General features: G+C 37.3%; 1 protein-coding gene across 4 annotated transcripts in view; it reads right to left on the bottom strand.

Moving 5' to 3' along the window:
- FRMD3 (FERM domain containing 3) overlaps positions 1-24562 on the bottom strand; it is a 256454-nt gene that overhangs the window by 548 nt on the left and 231344 nt on the right. For 2 of the 4 annotated variants that reach the window (XM_079112321.1, XM_079112323.1), the window contains one exon: positions 1985-4742. In XM_079112321.1, coding sequence (XP_078968447.1) covers positions 4147-4742 — 596 coding nt within the window. In that variant the 3' untranslated portion in view covers positions 1985-4146. Of the gene's footprint in view, positions 1-1984; positions 4743-14969; positions 15263-24562 lie in introns of those variants that run through there. The other 2 variants (XM_079112324.1, XM_079112322.1) reach the window with 2 other exon arrangements.

The following is a 24562-nucleotide window of genomic DNA, read 5'->3' as shown; positions in this document are numbered from 1 at the left end:
GGTCATTTTGTGTGAATCTTTTGGGTCATCAGAGAATGACCCAAACAAAAGCACTGGCTAGAGCCACTGGGGCAGGACTAAAGGTTCATAGGTCACCCACTGGGCCCTAACCACTGAATTCCTTCTCTCCTGTACCCCCATCCTTCTGAAGATTGCTGAGTAAGAACTTGACAGACTGAGGAGGCTAGGGCCAACTCCCCTTGACATCTAGGGTATTCTTCCTTAGAGCCTCCTCTTTTCATTCAAAGTAACACCTTCTGAATTAATGTTCAAGTATGGAGTTTAATCATTGGGTCAAAGCTCAGCAAAAGACCTGTCAAGACTGTTTTGTGTGGAGGGGAGGATGGAAGTGGAATGATTGATTCCTCCATGACTTTTGACAGAAAGAGAGGTCTAAAGGCAAGGGTCACAGAGTTAAGGGTCTAAAGCAGCTCTCTCTGGCATAGGAAGGCTCCCTTTCCTGGCCACTGAGGAGGATCTTTAAATTTTTAGCACTCTGAAATTTTTCCTTCTATTCTTATATATTTTTTTTATTCTTTTCTATTTCTCTATTATTTGTGCTTTTGTTCTCCAGTACTTGAATTGAACCTAGGGCCTTGGGCCTGCTAGGCAGGTGCTCTCCTACTAAGTATATCTTCAGCTTTTTTTATTTCCTATTTGAGACAGGGTTTCAAATCGCTCACTGGCCTCGAACTTGCCATCATTCTGTCTCAGCCTCCAGAGTAGCTAGGATGACAGGTATGCACCATGCCCAGCTCTCTAGTTATCTTAATAAATACCATTAATTTCACCATATCTTTCTTTCATATTTGAGCACATATCCAGTGTTAATATTCCTGCTTTGGACCTGGATGACTTCTGAAGAGGGTTCATCTCATCTATTACCTGTGATTCTTTTCTTACTATCACCATCAAAGGGTAACCCCATATCATGGTCCTAAGGGGCAACCCTCTATAACTTCCATTAGGATGACTACACAACTATACTTTAAATAAAACTAAATGATTGCAAAAATATTTTACCCCAGAGTATTTTTATTAGGGATTCCTGCCACCATATTAACATATAAAACAATCTGAATGTTGACAAAGAAATGCAAATTTCACTCTACAAAGGTAAGGGTCCATCACAGTAACATGGCCCTCAACTCTCTAGTATTTCAATGAAATCAACTGTGATTATGAATTTTCCCCAGAGTTATATTTTAAAATATTAGACAAACCACAAGTAATACTCCAAATACATAACATTTTACAATTGTTCCAAGCACAGATAGAAATACATGATACTTTACCTACATTATTTTCATAATCCAACTTGCATTAGCACTAAAGACAAGGTTGTGTGTGTATATGTATTTGCCATATGCATGCATGTGTGTACAAATCCACAAATGTACACACAGCAGGTTTTATGAAAAATTTAAATCTTTGAAGCTGTGGGTTTTACCCACCATGAAATCTGAGAGGGAAAGGAACAACAGCATGTCACAAATTCCTCAACTGGGGCAAAATAAACACAAGTATGTATGAAAGGCATATTAGTTGTGTCTATACAAATACATATATACAGATTCATATATAAACACACATACCAATAATATGGAATATACATATACTCACACACTTGCTTTGAACTCTGTGTCTCACTATTATTTATACCATCTGTCTTTGGAAGCAGTCTCCGCATTTGATTCAGGCAGCTAGTGACTATCTTCTAACAAAACTTAAGTCGTTATTTCTAAAAGGCTCTGATCCTAAACCAACTAAATACTATTTCAGAATCCCAATTTTACTTTGGATGGCTGTCCTTTAAATCCAGCAGACCCTCTTCTGTCAACGCCACAACCTGAAAAACATCTCTATTCAACAAAGAAGAATCTGTCTAAAAGAAAAGAGATGCTATCTGGAAATTCATATATATATATATATATGAATCATAAATATATATATATATATATGAATCTGCATGGTTGAAATTACATGTGATAATAGTCCTGTTGTATTTTTCAAATATTTTATGATGGAAAATAATATCACTTCCATAATTTAAATATAGTATGTAAAATTATTTTTTACAAGTGAGAGCTAGATGACATGTCTTGGTTAGAATTTCAAAGAAAATGACAGGAAGCACAATTAGAAAGGGGATTAGCTTTGTGTAGACTACACTGGAGCACCTTTATGTCAGAAAAGAATGGAACAAATTAAAATTTCAATTTCCAAATTGGCCACATGCAAACTTCCAAAATAAATTATTGCATAGAAATAAATTATTTCTATGGTTCCAACCATAGAAAATACACTTCTATATTAGTATAAATCACTGAAAGTCCACAAAAAGAAAACCCTGCAAATGTAATAGCAGGTATATATTATAATGTGTTCAACAGAAGGCCTCACAAACTGACTTTCAACACTTACCTTCAAAATTAAATATCTAATAAAGCACTGAGAGCTCCATTGACTGAGTGGCCCATTGACTTTAAAGCCCAATTTGGAAATTTTGCTAATGGTAGCATTTGAAGGTCATTAGGGAGAGATTGCAGGTGGGCCCCATCTCTTTGTAAGAAAGCCTGTGCTCTGTGCTGTAAACCTCACACCATTTTTTCCTCCCTCATACCCACAGTGTTGGTGAGTACTCTGCATGGGAAAGCATCAGACCCTTTCTATCATGGATTTAATGGTGTGGAGAAAGATACTAGAGGATTTGTCTGTTGTCTGGTTAGCTATCCCTCTTATTCTCTACTTTACCCAAGCTGAATTGATTTATCATCTGATGAGCCCCCTTCACTTTCCCAATGGAAGCCCAGTGATGAATAAGTTAAGATTTTAAGGAAACTATGCAAGGAAAGACGAATGCTGCCCACCACAAAAAACAATTGTTGATACTTATCAAAAAGTCTCTCTCTCTCTCTCTCTCTCTCTCTCTCTCTCTCTCTTTCACACACACACACACACACACACACAAAATTTTTGAAGTTTCTTCCAGAGAATCACAATGAATGGCATGAGGGACCAAAAAATTTACCTTAAAGTTTCTCCACTTTTATTTAGATCCACTTAAACACATTCACGTCAACTGGACAGCGAGTGCACTTTACATTATTGAATGCCTCTTGTCATTTCATGAAAAAGACCGTTTGCCTTCCACCACCCACCTACAGCCTCACCAGAACTCTTCTTTGCTACTTTCCATTTGTCCAATTTCTATCTGCATCCACTTGGTTTAATATGCAATAAACAATCAACTGGTATATCTTTTACCATATTTCTTTGAAGTTTTACTTTCTTTTAAAAAACAGTCTGATTCCCCAGTCCAAATATATGGACAGAATGCAAACAGAAGTACCAAGTCATCTTGTCCAAAACTGTGAAAAATGGACCTCCCTGTGTCGACTCAATGCTCTGGGTTTCTACATCCTCCAGTCCCATCATCTGTTTGGGGAGCTTACTTACTACAGTGTCTTTCTACCCATTTTCTATCTCATATGCAGGTAATAACAAATCATAGAATTGTTCAGCCAAAAATATTTTAAAAAACAAACCGGTGCCAAAACATTAAAAAATCCCCGATATACCTTTGTGCATTATTAGTCTTACAGTCAGTATACTTAAATAACTCCAGGAGGCTTTTTATTTTTTTGCTAAAAATTTACCAAAATAGTTTGAACACATAAAAATAGTTTTAAAAAAAAAAAACAAAACAAAAAGCCCAGCATAAATTTAGTTGTATAGGCATTGGTTAGAGGACATCATTTTTTACTAAGGATTATATTCAAAAGCTTTCCCTTGGGTTTTTACTAAAATTCTGATTCTGAACCTTATAGCTTGAGATGGTGCCAACTATTAAAAACAGGGAAATCTACTCAGTCCAATGTATTATGTATTATGTTATAATAGTGGTCTACACTTAAAATAAACATATTTTGGTTATGTAAAGGTCATCTTTCTGACCTGTAACTAAAATATCTATATTTGATTTAAGCGCACTGAATTATGAAAAGCTAACTTAAGGTTTGAGTGATCAGTTATGAGAAAGGAACACCTGTTGGCAACCCCATGTCCATTCAGAACCAGGCATCTACTGAAAAAAAAAAATCACTAGTATTGAATATAGCCCTTAGTTTTATAAGATAATTAACCTCATGAGCAACCCAGCATGTAGAGAATGAGGTTAACCTTCCCAGCCACCCACTCTTTGAGGGGACAGTAGTATTCATAGTGAAACTGCTCAAACTCTGGTGTCTGGCGGATTTCACATAAGAAGGAGAGATCAATACCTGACTCCAAAAGGAGGAGGAGCAGGGGAAATACAAAGAGCAGCAGTCCCAGGCCCACCACAAGGAGCCTGGAAAAACTCTTGACCAGTGGGTTCACCCGAATATGGCCGGTCAGAATGTCATAACTCCATGACAAAGCTCGGCGAGCCTCCTTCAGCTCCTCTTCTTCAGCAATCAAAAAGGCATTTTCATCTGCTTCCAGTTCCTCAAATGAATCTGTATCTTCTCTTTCCAACTCAAGCCTAGATGGACAGTCAAAGAGCATGTCAATCTCATCATCATCAATGGGGGTGGGGAGCAGGCTGGCACTTGGGTTGTATGCTAGTTCAGAGATGGTCAAGGGTTCTTCTTTTATTTTATCTTCTTCTTCACTTGGGGGATCTTCATACTCCCGAGCTTCCTTCACTGGCGAGCTAGAGATCAGGGGAGCAGAAATGTCCTCTTTAGGCAATGGAACACCTGTAAAGACACATTTTTTCTTTTATTTTAAATTTCAGATTTTCTTTTCCCACAAAAACCTGTAGGTAGAAAGAAAACAATGAAGGGAATTCAAGGGATCCATGAAATTATCCTATGGCATCCTGACTTTAAACAAAGTCCTGTTAGTGACAGTTACTATAAATTCTAAGGTCAACACACTAAACTAAAACAACCAACCCTTCTCAAACTGTTGGAAATATGTACAAGATTTAGGTGTATGATTCAAGTCTGCAAGCCTCCAACTCTAATCATGTTTGCAAAGATAAAAATTATAGTGATTCATTATGATGTTATGAATGATGTCTTTGGGAAGCCAACACTGTCACCCAACTTACTATATAAAACTATGCCACATCCTAGCATACCATGCCATACCACCCAAGGATAATTTATAATTCTGATGCATTGTTTTCTATTCTTTGTTCTAGGTCCAATTTTATGGATCTAGTAGAGCATTTCTAATGCAAAAATCCAAAATCTGAAAATCCAAAACATTTTGAGTGTGTTAATGCTCAAAAAAATTTTGGATTTCAAATTTCTCAGGTTAGAGATACTCAACCAGTAAAGTCTATGCAAATATTCCAATTTCTGGAAAACTCTGAAATCTGAAATATTTCTGCTCCCAAGAATTTTAGGTAAGGATTACTGTAATTGCAATCATACTATGTACATAAACATGCATGTTGCTTCTTCATTTAAGATTTGAACTTAAACGTTTTGTATGTTCTCATTGGTATTACCTACAAAGGAGGACAAATTTCCTGTTTAGTTAATATAATAAGTTGGTTATCCATTGGTTAACTCCTGGATTGATTTGCAGTTGTAAAAACAATGCTCTAAGAGACATCTTTACATATAAAGCACTTTTGTTTCAGTTAATTTTCCATAGATGTTTAGAAGGCAAATTACTTGGTCAAAGGGCATAGACTTCTCTGAAAGTTTACTCAGGGAGAGGCTTTTCTCAACAACTTCTTTTACAGATGGTAAATCCAGCTATCTACTGTCAGGCATAAAGCACTCCTAATTTTGAGTCTTGGCTTCTTAGTGGAAAAGGAAGACAGCATCAAAGCAGTGTCTCCCAGGATAGATCTACAACACCAAATTGGCAGCAGCTTCGTTAGGTAACTGCAAACCAGATATATTTCACAATTTCTCTCTCTTCAGGATGTGCAATAGTGCATTACTGCTTTTATGTTTCAAAAATCAATAGATAGATCCTGATATCTCTGGTCTAAGAGCACTGAGTAGTACCAATAAAAAATACCACGAAAAGTAAAAATCATACACAAATGATCTACAAGTACACAAAAAGATGTTCAACATCACAAATCATTAGGGAAATGCAAATTAAAACCAAAATGAAATAACACTTGATGCTTATTTGTATGGCAATGATGGTGGTGAGGATGTTGAGAAATTAGAACTCTGCACATTGCTAGTAAGAATGTAAAATGAGTCAGTCACTGTGGAAAGTTTGGTGGTTCCTCAAAAAGTGAAATATATAATTATCATATGACTCAACAATTCCACTCTTAAGTATATACATCCTCCAAAGAACTAAAAACAGGAACTCAAATGCTTATATCCAATGTTCATAGCAGCACTGTACCAATAGTCAAAAGGTGAAAGCAACCCAAATGTCCATCAGCAGATGAATACATAAACATGTGGCCCATCTATACCATAAAATATTATTATTCAGCCATAAAAAACAACAAAATACTGATACAGGCTACAGCATAGACAAACCTCAAAAACATATACTAAGTGAAAGAGGCCAGACTCAAAAGTCACATAATGTACAATTCCATTTGTATGAGATATCTACTACAGGTAAATCCGCAGACAGAAAGCACTTTGGAAAGGTAATCACCAGGGATTGGGGAAGAGAGAAATGAGCAGTGACTGCTTCATGGGCACAGGATTTTCCTTAGAGGTGATGAAGATGTTCTGAAGCTAGATGGAGGTGTTGTTTGCCAACACCATGAAACTCCTAAATGCCACCCATCAAATTATTCACTTCAAAAATGGTTATTTTGTGTTGTGTGAATTTCATCTCAATAAAAATAAAAAATAAGCAGAGTGTAGTCGTGCATGCCTGTATTTCTAGCAACTCAGGTGGCTGAGGCAGGAGGATTACAAGTTCAAAGGCAGGTTGGGCAATTTAGCAGTCTTGGGCAACCCAATCTCAAAGCATAATTTTTAAAAATTAAAGGTTTAAGGGTATAGCTCAGTGTAGAGTGCCCCTGAGTTCAATCCCTAGTACCACAAAAAGAGAAAACTAAATGTAAGCCCTAAATTGTCTACTCTCATAAAAAGTCTAAAGGGAAAAAATAAAGAGCAGGGAAGGATGAAAAGAGCTATGGCTTTGGGCGAGCTTAACACTTACAAATGCAGGTGTACCCTATCCCCAGCACGGGGCTCGTGGTACAAGCCCCCTTAGGAAAGCAACGAAGGTCACGAACCCTATGTGAAGATCTCACTGCTCTATGAAAACAACCTCTAGCCCCTTTTGCTATTTTCTTTGCTTTTTTGCTCACACAAATTGCCCAGGCTCTTTGTTCTTATCTAAAAGCATTATGTATGCAATATACACGTATATTTACATATATTATATATAAATAATCTATATTATAGAATACTAAATATACAATACTATTATATATAGACAACAATATACTATATAATCTCATATATTATGTTATGTATTTTATATTATATATTGTGTACATATTATATATATAATTATTCTCCTAAAGTGTCCTACTATGCAATCCCTTCTCTATCTTCGGCTTCCTATATCCCTCTCCTATAGCCAGAAGGTAAGGGAAATCTCAAGTTTCCAGGCTGCAATATTTTGTTGATGGAATCCCCATTCTCCCAGGTGCTCAGACCAAAAACCTTGACTCTCCTCTATTCATACCCACATTACACCTGTCAGCAACTTCCATGTCTTTACCTTCAAAATGTGTCCAGAATTGGGCTAGTTCTTACCACCTCCACAGCTACCACCCTGAGCCAAGCTGCTCTCCTTTCTCATCTAGATTATTGCAACAGCCTCTTATTTCATTTCCCCCATTCAGTCTTTGCCCAGGTAAGAGCCATTACCAACACAACAGCTGGAGTTATTCTATGAAAACATAAGTGAACCATGCCACTCATGTGCTCAATATTCTCTAATGGTTTTTCATCTTCCTCAGAGAGAAAGCCAAGATATTTAGGGATGTCTAGGACCCTACTCAATGTGTCCTCCTCCTACTCCTAACCTCTCTAACCTGTTACTCTATGACTCTCTCTCTCTCCCACTCCACTCCAGAGAAAGTGAGGGAGGAGGGGAAGAAGGAGGCAGAACAGGTCATCTCTGTATCTCTGGAAAATATGATGGAGTGGAAAGAGCAGTAGCCTGGAAGGCAGGACACCTGCCCGTTCCCCAGCTGAGCCCTAACAATTAGGGCGACCTCAGCTCTGTCATTCCAGCTCTATAGTCTTAAGACTTTTTACCTGCAAAATGGACCAAATCCCTTCTAGGTCCAGTATTCTGTGGCTCCATCTGTCTGTAAATAAGCTCTTTGACATAATATTCTATGTTGTGAGAAGAGAAGGAAGTTGAGATTTTTTTCAATGAATTTCTACAGGGCTGGATACTTTGAAGCATATAATCATGCAATATTCATGAGAGGAAACCTGAGGCTTAAAGATGATAAGTAACTTGAAGAAGATCACAAAGCTAGGACACAACAGAGTAAGGCTTTATAACCAGGCCTGTCTGGCTCCAAAGCCCATGATATATATATATATATATATATATATATATATATATATATATATATATATATTTTTTTTTTTTTTTTTTTTTTTCCCAAACCACTGAAGAGAAGGGAATCTGAGAGGCCCAAAGGGACCCTGGCTTCTTTACTATAGAGGAAGAACCTTCTCTGTTACTGACCCAATCTTATTTGCAGAAACAATTTCACTACGTATAGGGTGACAATTTGTCCTCATTTGCCTGAGACAGTTCCAATGTGTGGGTGTGGTCCTGGTTACATTATTAAAATGCTCCTTTCATTCTCAAAAGGCTTGCCTAATCACTCTTAATGACACTTAATTATATGTCAACTCCCCTATGATTGTATCATAGCCAGTAGCATTTGCTGTCATGGGGATTAACAATTTAGGTCAGAAATAAATAAACTTTAAAACTTATTATAGTCTATATGTGCTATCTATCAGTCAGGAAAATGTTTTCTATCCATTTTAAGCAGCATGTAGACTTCCAAAATTTCTCAAGACAGCATGCCATTAACCTCTTACATTTTTCTCTCTCCTTTTTTGAGGATAAAATTTAATCCTTTAAATGAAACTCATGTCCTATGGGTTTATAAGAAAAAAATCCTCAGAATGACATTTAATTTTCCAGATGAGGGTTTTCACATGTAGGCATGGACATTGCAGAATATCTAACACTAGAAATGTCCCTGATGCTTCTGAACATCTTTGGAAGGCTGCTGGTTCATTCTATTTAAAACCTATGAAAAGTCATCCCAGTGACTCAGGAAAGTGTACACAAATGGAAACTTAGATAAAGACACATGCGCGTGGCAAATTCTAATGTCCTCTCCATCCCTGCACATCAACTGAAATCTGGAATGCTGCCTTTCGCGTAGGTAGGTAGCCCTCTTCCAACATCCAGGGTTGGCAGCATGACTTGGCATTCTTCTCACTCCCTCCCAATCCTGGGAGACTTTTCCTTGAAGACTGAACTCTCTTTCCCTTGTGACCATCATCTGATGATCTTCTGGTTTTGCATCTACTCTTACTCTTTGACAACAATAATATGATCATGTTGCATAACTTTGACATCTAGAGTTCATGTGGATGATTCATGCAATCCTTGTCCTTGCATTTCCATAGACAGTTTCTCTGCCAGTGCACTGAAATGGTTCTCACCAAGGTCTCCAATGACCACCATATTTCTAAGTTTGTGTGTGTGTGTGTGTGTGTGTGTGTGTGTGTGTGTGTGTGTTTCTCTGTCCTCCTACTCTGAGACTTTACATCTTGGTTTTCATCCAATGACTCAACTTCTTCTGTCCTCACAGTCTTCTCACCTCTCTTCTTGGTGGTCTCGATTCTCTCCTCTTCTCATTCTATATCCTCATCCTTGAGGTCTCAACCTTATGATGGTTCTGATATGCTACTGCAGAATTGCTATACCTGATACTACAGGTTGTCATTGTTCCTTAAAATCCTTGAAAAGAATGTTCCACAGAGAATTTTGCAGAACTCTGCACATTCTATCACCATTTGGGGCATTACCATCATCTTTAGGAGTGTAAGCTTAGAAATCACTTTTCTCAATTTGAATCCTGACCTTTGTACGAATTGTCATGGATCAAGTATTAAATTGATTTGCTTTTCCCACTCATCAATAAAATGGGCAAAATTCCAGGACTTATTTCATGGAATACTGTATGCAGAGGAATACATGAGTCAATGCATGTAAAGTTCCTGACACAGGTTAAGCATTCAATAACATCACTATTGGCCTGTTAAAATGTATGAGAGGTCCTGGAGAGAAGAAATCAGTTTCACTTTATTTAACCCTACATTCCCCAAATTTACTTGCCCCAAGAACTTGGAATACAATTAAGCTTGAGAAACACATGTTACTGAATATCTCAACTCAAAACCCTCCAGTGAGCTCCAGATGTGTCATACATATAAACATCAGTCATAATACATCAAAAACCAAAACACATCATTTCCCACTCAACTCCTTTCCTCCTTGATCACTTACTACATAGTAAGTGTAGTCTTACATAGCTTTACTATGTAAGTCTCCCAAACCAGCAATCTGAGGGTTGACCAGTACTTTTTCTTATCATCTGCTCACATCTGTCTCCAACTTCTTAAAACTCTGCTATCTTATTCACTCTCAAAGCCATCCCTGTCTCTTCATTCTTACCACTACTCATGTGAATAACAGTATACCATCCTAACTGGTTTTCTGACTTCTTGGGAATTATTTCCATAATGATTATTTTAAAATATCAATTAGTTATATCAGTCCTCTTCTTAAAAGATTTCTCATACCTTTCAAGCTAAATACTAAGCTAAACTCTTTAACACAAAAACACTTTTTGCTACCCCACATTTCTACCATATCAATTTATTTAGAGGTGCCCAAATATGTCATGCCATATCATGCCTCTGTGCCTCTGTACATACTGTTGCCCTTCTGGGAATATTCTGCACTCAGATGGATCTTATTCTTTAAGACCCCATGTGTCACACTTCCTCTAGGAAGGCTCTCCCACTTCCCACTCCCAGTCTGATAGAGATGCTTTTTATCCCAGAGTGGAATGACTCCTCATTGTACATTTCCCCCAAATAATTTGTCTAACCAGTCATAGCAATTGAGACTCTTGATCACCTTTGGTTTAGAAATGGGCATAGGAGCTGACCCTGAAAATAAATATTGAAGGAGAAAGATAAAATAGGGCATGAGAGAGGGGACTGGACTTCTGAGAAAGGTTTTTGGCTTTTAAGAACCTCCTGGAAAGGTACAGGCTCTTTATCTCTTGATGCTATTGAAACTGAAGGTGACCAGCAAAAACTCTGGCAGTCATTCTATAATGCTGATGGCCACTTTCTGAGGGAAAGCCGGGTCAACGAGGAAGAGAAGTTAGAGAGATGAAATGAAATTGGTTCTCAAGCCTAGAATCCTATCTGCCTCTGGACTTGTTACCTTGTATAAAAAAATCACTTTATTATTGAAACAGGTGTTAATTAGGATTCTCCATTACTGGCTGCTGACTGCTAACTGAGGCAGCTGTCATCCCATCTTGTGGATCTGTTTATCACCACGATCAATCATCACACTGTGCTGCAGTTTTATTATGGATTTTTCATTAAATCGTTATCTCCTAAAAAGAAAGGACTTGAAACATCTCCTATAGAACTGCAGATTCTATAATTGGCCTTGATATTTTAAAAGTCAGTTCTCCTTTCATTAATATAAAATTCAATGTAATGAATGTCATGTGTGATTGCAAAAACATGTAAAAGCAAAACATTAAAGAATTCCCACCAGAATCAGGAACATGACAAAAATCTCTCACAACACATCAGTATAATTCTGGTGGCCCCCGAAAATACAATTTAAAAAAGACAAGAATAAGAAGTGTAAATATTAGAAAAAGACACAAAACTCTATTTCTAGATGATAGGATTATCTACATAGAATAAAGATTAAAATAAGTTAAAGAAATTAATTAATGAGAATTTAGTAAGTATTTAAAAGCACAATCCACATATCATAGCTAACTATGTGCCAGTAAAGAATATAAAAATATGATAATGAGAAAGCTCATTTAGGACAACTAAGTGTACAAATTAAGATAGTTATATAATACTCAGGAATATCCATAGTAAAAAATATGCAAAATTTCCACAAAGACAATGTTAAAACATAACAAGATGACATAAAAGAAGATCCCAATAAATGAAGAAGCATAACAATATTCCTCGATGTTTTGAAAATTTTATTCTCCTCTCTTTAATCTAAATTTCAATGCAATTGCAATAGAAATACCAACTCATTTTCAAAAAGATAAATGGAGAAAGCACTCATGAATGACAAAATAATTTTGGATAAAAAGCAATGAGTGCCTCCAGACAATGAAATATTATTCAGTGCTAAAAAGAAATGTCATGAAAAGATATGGAGGAATCTTAAATGCTTATCACTAAGTGAAAGCAGCTCATCTTAAGAAGGCAACCTAGCGTATGATTCTAACTATATGCCATTCTGGAAAAGGCAAAACTGCAGAGACAGTAGAAAGTTCATTGTTTGCCAGAGATCAGGGGAAAGGAGGAACAGGTAGGAGTAACAGAAGATTTTTTGGGTCAACGAAATCATTCTGTATAATACTATAAAGATGGATAAATGACCCACAGGACATCTGACACAAAAAGTGAACCCTAATGAAAACTGTGGATGCTGGGTAATCACAGAGTATCAATACAGGCTAATCAACCGTAAACAAATATGCCATTCTGGTAGGGGATTCTATGTGGGAGCAGAAGGCATATGGGAAATCTTTGTACTTTCCATCTACTTTAACTAGAAACCTAAAAGCCACTCTAAAATAGAAATTTTTTTAAAAAAACAATGTGGGGGGAATTTTACCTATCAAATGTCAAGATGATACTACAAACATAAGAACAAAAGAAAAATACTAAAATGTGCAATTCAGAAACATACCCTTAAATACAATGAAAATTTGTTTATGATAAATAATTTGAGGAAAATTGCTAAGCATTTGGAGAAAAAATTATAACCTTACATCATGTCATATACACATGAAAAGTCCAATAAAGTCAAAAAATTAAACCAAAACAAATATTAGATACCACATGAAATTGCCATTTTTGTAGACCAAAAGTAGTGGATTAACAGTAATTTTGTATAGTTCAAGTGAGTACATTAATTATGAAAAAGAAAGCACATAATAAATACCTTCATAATCTTTCCACAAGGTAAACGGTCATAAAAACTAAAATTTGAAATATGCAAAAACTAAGTAGTCTGTGCACATAGAAGTTGTCTGTACATACAAAAAATGCCTGAGTCACAAAGTTAACATTTTTTTAAGTTGAAAATCAAGAACCAATTAATTAGAAGAAAGTTGACATTGTTAACAGGCAAAGGATTAAAGTTCAGATTATAAAAGACTTCCTACAATCTGAAGAGACAAAAACCACAGTAGAGATGTGCAAACATGAAATTCTCCAAAGAATAAAAGCAAATGGTCAATTAACATTAGAGCAGATGTTCATTCTCACTATTGAAAAGGGACATGCAAATGAAAATAATAAAATCTTATTCTTCTTTCAACCACTTAGCAAAATTTAAAGACACTGGTCACATCAGGATTAGCAATCATGTGGGGGAGTGGACATTCTCATGCTTACCTTGTTAGCAAGCATCTGTCTTTTAGGGGATAATTGGACCACTTGCATCAAAAGTGAAAATTTTTATGTTCTTTACCCCAACTTATACTTTTAAGAATCAATCATAGAAAAATGCCTATTTCTACATTTATGGTAGCACTATAATAGTCAAAAATTTTAAAATATCAATTTCCTATAATAATTAGTAATTAAATAAATGAATAATTGTATCTCTACATTTCATAACATTATTTGGCCTTTTTTGAAAAAATAATTATATTAATATGTTTTGATATGAAAAGTCCTGAAAGCATATAATTAAGGAAAAATGATTATAAAATACTATACCTGGAACAATCCCATGAAAAAATGTATACCATATCCCATATCTCACATGTCAATATTCATAGGCTGACTTTTGAGACTATTAGGATAAAGGAAAACGTTCTATATATTTGCACTTTTCAAAATCTCATACAAGAACACATCACGCATTATTTATGTCACTGTACAAGTACTGTTGATTTCATCGCAATCCATTTAGAAGTCAGTCCCACACACAACGTATTATGGCCAATTCCAGACATTTCCCAGAATATGTATTTTTTAATCAATTGATGAAGACCACATATATACATATAAGCACTGTTCTTTGCTGCTTAGAAGCTGACTTGACATTTTAATTTCAATTCCTGTTTCTCCCAAGGACCATAACATATGATATTTACAAGGAAAAGGAAATTGGAAGAATATCAGTTTGATCCCAGTTCTTTAACTGATATTTTATTTTCGTAAAGCTCTGCTTTGAAGATAAAGGGGAGGTTTGCCTCACCCGCACAAGCAGATCTGAGATCTGAAACCTTTAAACAGAGAGAGGAGGGGGAGTGTGTTTTGATCATCCAGTCTGCCTCCTCCTCATCATCTCTCATTATTGAGCAATCTGGAGGAGCACACCACTGCCTCCCTCCTAACTCACTGCTGAATAGAGAGCATAATTTGACTTTATGACAACTCTATGCCATTTCGTTGAACAAGGGAACACGCCCTCCCATTTACCTTTTGCACTTGCTCATTCACCCTCTTCTCTGCCTGTCTCTGCCTCTCTCCCTCGCTCTCTCTCTTACCTAACCCATCAAAAACTTCTGACACTACATTCACCCTTGGCTTCTCTCTGAGTCGCTAGTAGTGATCAGGAAGCTGGAAGCCCACATGTTTCTCCAGGCACGGGACGACAGCCCAGGGCATGGCACGTACCGGCATTTCGAGCTCTGACCTTAGAGCCGTGTCTCAGCAGACGGACAAACACATTACTGCTGCAGTGGTTCACCATGTGTAAGTGGAGGCTTCGTCGAGTCTGGATCTTGACCAAGCATTTTGCCATGCTGGATATTCCGATCTCCCTAGGTCTCCTCTGCCTGTCACGGCCCAGGGCAGCCACCACCAGCCATAGCGGCTTTGACCTTTTGCTAACTGTCCATTCTGTTTTAAAGGACTGAGGTAGGGCATGCTGAGAATGAATCAAATGTCAGGTTCCTAATGCAGCCAACAGAAATAACTCATGAGGGACAGGCATGGGGCAGGGAGGAGGGAGGGGAATACTATTTTTAAACTCTCCACTCACTTCTCTAACAAACAATGAAATTTCATGTATAGTCCTCATCCAGACTTTTCTAAACCATTCAGGCCAAAAGATTCCACCAAATGTCTTACTGTGTCCTAAAAATCAAATATCCCCAGATGGTAAGATGACAACTGTGTAACTCCACGATGGAGAAACAACCTACTTTGATTTCTTTTAAAAATTATTTATTGAGTCTTCAATATGTTCTAGTGCAGAGCAGTCCAATAAACATATAATGCAAGCCACATTTTGAAAAAAGGTAAAAGCGTTTAAAAAGCAAACTATAATACAATTAATGTCAACATTAATTGAAGCCAAGATATCCAAGTTTCATTTCAGCATGTAACTATATAAAAATGATTAATAAACAGTTTACATTCTTTTATGAGACTATCTTTGAGACTCTTGTGTGCTGTACACATGTAGCATGCCTCAACTCCAACCAGACATGTTCCAGGAGCTCAGCCCCACATGGGGCTACCATGATGGACACAAGGTAGTGAGTTCCTTACATGCTTGTCTCCGCCCCAACAATGTTAACATTTTCTTCTCTTTACAGATAAGGTTTAGGGAGAATAACTGACCTGGTAAATCCATAAAATTAGTAAATAGCCAAATTCTAATTTGAACCACCATAGCATCCAACTGATATTAATCAGTTGACTTTAAAAAAAAAAAGTCCCCAGAATGACAGCTGTTAGTGCTCCCACCTCTAACCAAATGTGCTGTAAATGCAGGAGCCAAATATCACATTCTCTTTTGGCACTTTGAAAATTCTGCACTTGTACATCTGAGACAGAACCGTGCACGTGTTCTGGTATGAGCACTCAGAGATCCAACTTTTTTCAGAAAATTTTCAGGACATACTATGGTGAAAAAATTCAACTGATTTAACAACCATCCTCACACACTATCTTTCAGTTGTATTTCTTTCCTATTATATTTTTCTCACTCTGATTTTCAGAAGAAAAATTCCCTCACATAATTTCATTATGCATGCATTTTTCTACTTTAAATAGCCAAAACTTGATTTTCTAATAAAAATCTTATTTTTTTCTTTCCTGGGTTACTTTCAGAGCATCCAACTGAAATTTTGTATTATTATGCTTCACTGTGGGAATAAAAATTGATTAAGTACCTTTGGAGAGAAGTTTAGTGAAATATATAAAGTTTTACAGGTGTGGTAATCTTTAGCTCAGAAATTCTACTTTTAGGAATTTATTCTAAGGTAATAATTGGAAATGTGAACAAAGATGTTCAACAGAGCATCATTTATTATAGCAAAAACAAAGTCAATCTAAATTTCCAATAGGAAAGTGGTTAAATACATGTGATGATGGGATATTGTACCAAAAATTCATGTTTAAAATAATTTAATTATGTGAAGAAGTGCTTACAATGTACTACTAAGTGAAAATAGCTTGGTGATAAAAATCAATGTGAGCTGAACTATGAAAAATGCCACAGGAAGGAAAAAAATAAGGTCAGTTGGTAAATTCTGGAGTGGAGAAGGGTGTGGTCAACTGTGCACTATGATCTCAGGTGGGGGAGGTCACACCTGGAGACCTCACAAGCGGCTTACTCCTCTCACAGGTTACCAGTCTCTGACATGCTATAGAAGTTTTTACCCTCAAGGGGGTGAGTCATTTTTCAAATTTGAAACTTGAATCTAAAACTTCAAATTTTCAAACCTGAAACTGCTGACCTAACAATTCAGCAATTCTTCAACACTTTGTCTTTCCCCTTATGATGTAATTCTGTGTAGAATCCACTGACAGAAAGCAGATCTACTGACACAGAGGTGGGGCCCTGGAATGGTACCCGTAAGGCTTCCTCCCTATCACAAACAGTGGTTCTTAAAAAACTACTGAAATTCTTTAGGACACTAAAGAACAAATCTAAAAGTCACTGTTCTTGATGAATTGTTGCCCTGTAATGTGCAGACAAATTTCAAAGATTAATCAAGGGTTCATTTGCATGGCAACAGATCAGGGCTCAATAATGAGGAACTCTCCCTTTGGCCTGATTGGAGGGAATATAGATAAATCTGATAAACTGAAAGAAGTGTGGTGTACACCTGCCTTCATTCATACTTTAAGTTGGATCTACCAGTTTTTTGGCACTGAAATTTAACTTGAGGTACAAATAGACTGCATCCTACTCTTGTAACAAGTAGCCAAGTCTCAGCCAATCACAAGCGGCCAACTGTTCATACCATGTTCAAATAAGATAGCCATGAACCATAACCAAACTGTTTCTACCTCACATCCTTCCCCCTAGTTATAAATATACCCTGCCTAGGTGGTGGGATGGAACATTCTGAACCATTTTTGATCTAGACTGCTGCACAATTCCAGAATCCCAAACAAAGCCAGATAAGACCTACGAAACTAGATTTGCTATAATTTCATCTTTAAACAAATCTTTGTGGTTATCATCATGTTAAAACAACATGTGATCTGAAAGCTCACTTGAAACAGACCTTCCAAAACCAGAAAGCAAATGAAAAACCTGAAAGAAACCACCACCATTCTTTATTTCTATTATCTGCCACCAGGATAGTAATTCTCATCAATTCTCAAACATAAAATTTCACCATAGCTTCAAACCCTCCTTCACTTTTTTACTATTTTAACAGTATTATTACATATAATTGTTTTATTGTTATTTTTAACTACAGTTAGTCATAATATTTCACTACTTCCCTCCCTCCCCCCAGTACTGGGGATTGAAACTTAGGCACTTAACCACTGAGTTACATCCCCAATGCTTTTTTTCATTTTTTTTATTTTGAGACAGGGTCTTGCTAAGCTGCTGAGGGCTGACCTTGAACTTGTGATCCTCCTGCCTCAGTCTCCCCAGTTGCCAGGATTACAGGTGTGCACCCTTGTGCCCAGCTAGCACTTAAGTATTTTACTTTTCCCTCTCTTGAACTTGTTCTTAACTCTGCTACTTTTCAGAGATCTTAAGTAGACTCCTTTATTCTCTTGTGAATCTTCTGTTTGTATTCAGAAAAAAAAAAAAGAACCTAGCAGGACCAGCATTCTATCTTGTCCTAGTCAATTCTCTCTACTATGTACGACTCTGCCCAAACATGTGGCTACTTTGGGGAGGGGGTGGGGGACAGATAATAGAATGAAACAGACAGTATTACCCTATGTATATGTATGATTACATGAACGTTGTGAATCTATATGGTGTACCACCATAGAAATGAAAAGGTGTACCCCATTTGTGTACAATGAATCAAAATGCAGCCTGTAAAAAAAAAAAAATTAATAAAAAGAAAAAAAAAAGAAGGAAGAAAAGGAAGGCAGAGATGTGGAACCAATTCTAAGATTTTGCACAATAGTGCACTGAGAGTGTTGTCCTTGTTGGGGCACCGTGCTCCAGAAGACAAAATATCGGTAGCACAACATTCAGACGCCCTTGAATATTTTTCCTGTTTCAATTCATTTGTGTGCTTGAAGAATCGGGAATTCATGTCAGCACAGTGACAAGAGGCCAAAGGAAGCAGAAGATGTGTGAAGAGGAGAATTGATTTTCCACGATGAGATGCCAGAAACACTGATAAATCAGGCAGAAGCCGAGGAGGGACAGAGTTCAATGTACATGGACCTGAATTCCATGTCTACTATCGCAATGACTTCGTGACATAGATTTGGGATAAGGCAATAAACTTGCCTCTACTTAGTGGGTAACTGGAAATGATCAGACAACTTGGAGGACTGGTGTCTCAAAAGATGGAGAAAGAACTCCTCTCAAGCTTGTTATGATAAGGAAATGGAATGTGCATATCAACTACCTAACATGGTGCTGTCTCCTAGTGAATGGACCAGAACTCACTAAGTAGTTGTAGAAAGCAAATTTTAAGGCACAAGCTCTGGAGGTACCCTTGGATTCTAATCTGCACCATTTTTTATCCTAGTGTCAGTTTCCACAGTTGTAAAATGAGCCTTATAAAAATATTATGTACCTCTGAGGGTTGTTGTGAGGACTAATCTAGTTAATACACACGGCATGCTCAGTTTAGTGCCATGCAGCAAATTAATCTGTAAGGGTTGGTGAATTTTTTTTTCCAGCACATGCTCATTCCTTTGTCTCTTTTAACTGTGCAAGAGGAAGGCGTGAGGATTTTAAACAGTCTCAATTTTCTTCCTTCTGTCAACCATCTGTCCCCTTAACATGTCATTACTGGTTACTTCTCCAAAATAGTAGGGAAGCAGTATTACTGATTGTTAAAAGTTTGCCTGGCTATCCCTGTTACCTTGGGAGAGTTGTACTGGCTTGCTAAAATATAGTTTTTTATCCTAAAAATAGTAATGACATTGGTGTTTGCATGGTTGGGTGGCTGATATGTTGCAGACACTTAATAAAGGCTAAATATAATTGTACCATCATCAGTATCATGTGCTTTATTAGCTATTTTGGTAACATTTCACAGATATAGTGAATTCATTCATTAAAATAGTTATGGAGATTTACTGAAATTTTAACTACTCACCCCAAGTAGAAAGATATTAAATATAAAATATTATTTTATTAAATGTTCTTTGCCACCCATAGATTGTGCAGCAAATAGTTGTCCATCTCCTTTCTCCAGAGACACCCTAACTCAATGACCCAATGCACTATAAAACCCCAGGAGTAAAAGCCAGGCCTGAATACCAGTGGTTGCCCCTGATGCAGGGGTGATAGTAACATGAATGGAAGTCTTCCACAGCTGTCATAGATGAAACCAGCTGAAAATCTCCCACAGAGGTCAGATAGGGACTAGGAGTTTCACACCTACAATGCATTTTTCAGAAACATGCATGAGGAATTCACTTGATGTGGAATTTAAACCATCTTGCTGACCAAGGCTATCTATAATTCAGATTCTTCCTTCCATGTAAACAAAGTGCTTTTCCTCTATCCTGATTGAATGCAGGGCTTAAACATCCCCTGCTGCTACATGACTTAGATATATTAGGCATTCTATTAGTAGTGAAACTTTCTCAGATGCCATTGTTTCTCCCACAAGTTTTCCTTGAAGAAATGCATGACTATACCATCCCTACCAGCTCGGATAAAAACAACCTCCTTTGGTTTGGGTGTAATACTTTCAAGTAGGAATCTAATTCCTTTGTCTCTATACAGGATGAAATTGTTTTCCCATCACTTCTGCTTTATTATTTCACTCCCTCCCCATGCAAGTCACTATTACAAAGTATTATTCTCAGAGTAAAGGCAATTAAATTACACTGCCTAAATAAATAGAGTTCTGATTGTTCTCCCTACTTCTCAACAGTTTTGCAATTGGTACTAAGAAACAGGGAATCTGCCTATCCCTGTGAAAAACTCCAGGCTCCTCTGGAATTGTGGATTCCTCATGTTGCTGCTGTGTGACCAAGAAGCCAGAGGTAACAGGACCCAATCTTTCCCTGCAGTACACCAGTCAAGGACATCTCTCCTGCATTCTAGTTGTATGCTCAGAAAGAGAAAAGTAAATGGTTCCATAAATGCAAGAAAATTGTCCAACTACTCTACAATTTGCCTTTGAAATTATCAAAGATTTTTAAAGTTGCTTTTCCAAAATTTTGCAAGGCTACACTGAGAAACATTTTTATAAGTAATTTTGGGAAAAGAATGAGAAAGTGTTACAGAGATTTTTTTTTTATATTTATATGATGAAATAATACATGCCCACTAAAAATAAAATTGTAGAAGAATATTTAATGTGATGGGGGAAATGTTCATGTTATACTGTGAAGTGAAAAGGCAGATTATAAAATAACATCTTTAGTAGATTTTATTAAATTTTTTAAGTTATTAAAAATATATAGGTGAATGAATCTGACATTATTACCCTATGTACATAATATGACTACATGATCAGTATGATTCTACATCATGTACAACCAGAAGAATGAGAAATTATACTCCATTTGTATATTCTTCTTTCACATATAATTAGAACAAAATTTTAAAAAGGAAAAATATACAATTAAAAAAAAAAATATATATATATGGATGATATATCCCACAGCATGAACATCAAGGATTGCAGGTGGTTTAAAATTTTGTGTTTTTCTGCATTTTCCAAATTGTCTAAGATGACTAAGGTATTACTTTTGATTTCTCATTAAAAAACAAAAGAAAAAGAAAAGAAAATGTTTGATTCTGGTAAACCCTAATCCCAGGAGAATATTCTCCTTGTATGCCTTCTTCCATATAAATAAAAGCTGACCTACATTTAGAACTCATACATTGATTTGTTTATTTATTTGCTATTTCAGCAAGTCGTATTTAGCTCCCACTGTATACCAGAAGGTCGGAGTGCCTAACAGTGCACAGAATGGTACAGGCAGAGTCCTTGTTCTCAGGGAGCTGACATTTCAGTTGGAGGAGATGGTCAAGAAACAGAGTTTTACTCATTTTGAGTAAGCAGAAGAGAAAGTATTCAACAGGGCAAGTGCTTTGAGCAAAATAAAACAAGGGCAATGGAGTGGGAAAAAAAAGAGTAGAAATTGGAATTCAGGAAAGAGCTTCCAAGGATCTGAAGTTTGAATTAAAAGAAAATAGACAGAGAACCTTACAAAGACCATACAAAGACCCAGTCATTTCTTCTGGGTAAAGAAACAACTTGTACAATGAGTGTGGCCTAATCCAGGGAGAATGGGAAAACCAGGGTGGAGGGAACATAGACTGAAGAGGAGAGAAGTAGGAAAGAGGTAGGCACAGAGCAAAGAACACAGGTCAGAGGAAGGAGTTCAGATTTTACCATAACTAGATTTGAGTTCCACTCAAAAAAGTCATCCAAGCTATTGTGCGGGAAATATGGGTGTCAGGAGGGGGACAGGCGGGAAGCAGAGAGCTCCCTCAGAAATTAACCATAACATCAGTGGATGAGTGGCTACAAGTGAGGTGTTGCTGTGGAGGTGAATCTGGGGTAAATTTGAAAGGTCAAGTGAATAGGACTTTTGCAAATAGATTTGACAGTTTAATATCTTATACACTGGGAAACAGGAAATGTTTGACTAGGAAGGACTGGCATTTAAAAATCTGACTCCCTATTCAGGATGGGGCAAATGCTGGAAAGAGCCTACTCTGAGAAGGAGCAGAACATGGTCCCACAGACACAGGACAGGAAGAGAGACCCCTGCAGATGGTCAGTCAGCAGAGCAAGGATAAGGAGCAGGGTCAGGAGCACAGCCCAGCCCTGGGAATTCCTAGGGGTGCGGACTGCTGAGCAACACCAGGACAGGGATTCAGGAAATGGAGCCAGGGTAGCATAAAGGTCAATGGACAGGACAGAGCAATGAATAGAGCAGGAGGAAAAGCCCAATCCAAAGTACTGGACTTGGACTTCTTAGATTCTTTCTTAAATCCCTTCTAGAGTTGCAATTGGACCATGGTTGGATTTAGGGACCAAAAGGTCAGATACGGCCAAGGGTGCTAAGCAGGGTCAGACAAGACCACAAGGGATACTCTATTGTTTGAAAGCAGATACTCCTCACTTTAATAGCAAAATGTCCCATCTACATTCAGATAAATCAAGTGCATCACTCTTAAAATTCTATTTCCCTTGTGGTTGAAATATCTGCCTAGTGTTAAATTTATAAAGTTAATGTAGAAATCCAAGGGTTAAAAGACTTTCCAACTGGAAATGAGGATGTGTTCAAGGAAGCAAGGGCTCTTTCCAAAGGTAAAATATTCACTTTATATTCCCTATTAAGCTAGTTGCTACTCATTTTCAGTTTTATGCTAGAAATAAAATTGTGCCACTCACAATAAGAAAGAAAAAAATGAACACTGATTTTAGAGATCACGGTGCCAAGTGCTTACTGTTTGATTTACCACATTTATAAAAAAGACAACTATATCTTTGCTTTCAAACTCACTGGCAAATGATCCAGAGGGAACTTTAGAATATGTAGAAGAAATTGAGAGGGAGGGGGGTATGAAAAATGGTGGAAAGAGACAGACATCATTACCCTATGTACATGTATGATTACACGAATGGTATGAATTACATTGTGTACAACCATAGAAACGAAATGATGAACCCCATTTGTGTACAATGAATCAAAATGCAGTCTGTAAAAAATTAAAAGCTAAATATAAATAATAATAATAAAAAAATAGCAGTGACTTGAGAGAAGAATTATGAAAGGCCACTCAGAGTAAGGAGGAAACGCAGGAGTCATCTCACTTGGTTTTACAGAAAAGGAAATAAGGTCTAGGTGGTGTCAGTGGCTTTCATGTGCCAAATAATTATAAAAGTTCATCAGATGGAAGAGTGAACCCCAGCCCTTTCACACTCTATCCCTTGCTCTTCCAACCACCTAAGAATCCCCTCTGATTTGTATCCTGTGTCCACCCAGGTGGACACATGCTTACCATGGGAGTCCAGTTGCCATGTAAACTGGGGACTCAAGAGACCTCCACAGAGCACTTAAATGACAGTGACACAGCACTACCAAACAGCCTGGCAAAGGCCAGGACTGTGCTTGGGTGACTCATGCTGGTTTACCAAGTGGCAGACCAAAAGCATGTAAAATGGCATGTCACCACCGTAACTAGAGCGGAGAGGTCTCGTGGCTATTTTAGGAATCTAGAGCTTTGGCACAAACAGGAAACTCAGAGTTTAAAAGAAACGCACTCTACCTTTTCTTCATTTAGACTTATCTGTAAGAGCTAGAGTGACTGTAACAAAGTCTGTGCTGGGGGTCAAAAAGTGTTCGTGCATATTTAGTAATAGCTGCATATTTATTTTTAAATTAGATATGTGTAGAGTTGTCTTTGTTAATCGTGTACATTATACAAACTATACAATGGAAATTTTATAAGGAGTTAATAAAAACAAAATATCAGTAGAAGTCTGAGTGGTTTCTCCCACCCCAGTGGATCATTGTGAGCCCAGTGCATATGCACCCCACTCTGGAAGCCATGGCTGTGTGGCCAAATTTACCACCAGCTCGCATCCTCCTACATGTGTATGTGGCATTGGGCTCACACTCCAGGGGTGACTCCTAGCAACCAGTCCTGTGCCAACTGGCACAGCCTCTTTTCTAAACTCTGCTTAAACAGGCACAGCCCAATCATTATGGGCCAGCCCAAAAACCATCACTAGTATACATCGCACAAGGTTTTCTTCCACGAGGGTGATACTGAGTTCTAGGAGAAGGAGAGAGGCAATGAGATCCTGCCTCAATTTCGGCTTTGGTGTCTCAAAGAACATTTA

Source organism: Sciurus vulgaris (assembly GCF_902686455.1).
Source record: "Sciurus vulgaris genome assembly, chromosome: 15".
Taxonomy (NCBI): Eukaryota; Metazoa; Chordata; class Mammalia; order Rodentia; family Sciuridae; genus Sciurus; species Sciurus vulgaris.
This window is presented reverse-complemented; position numbering and strand designations above follow the sequence as displayed.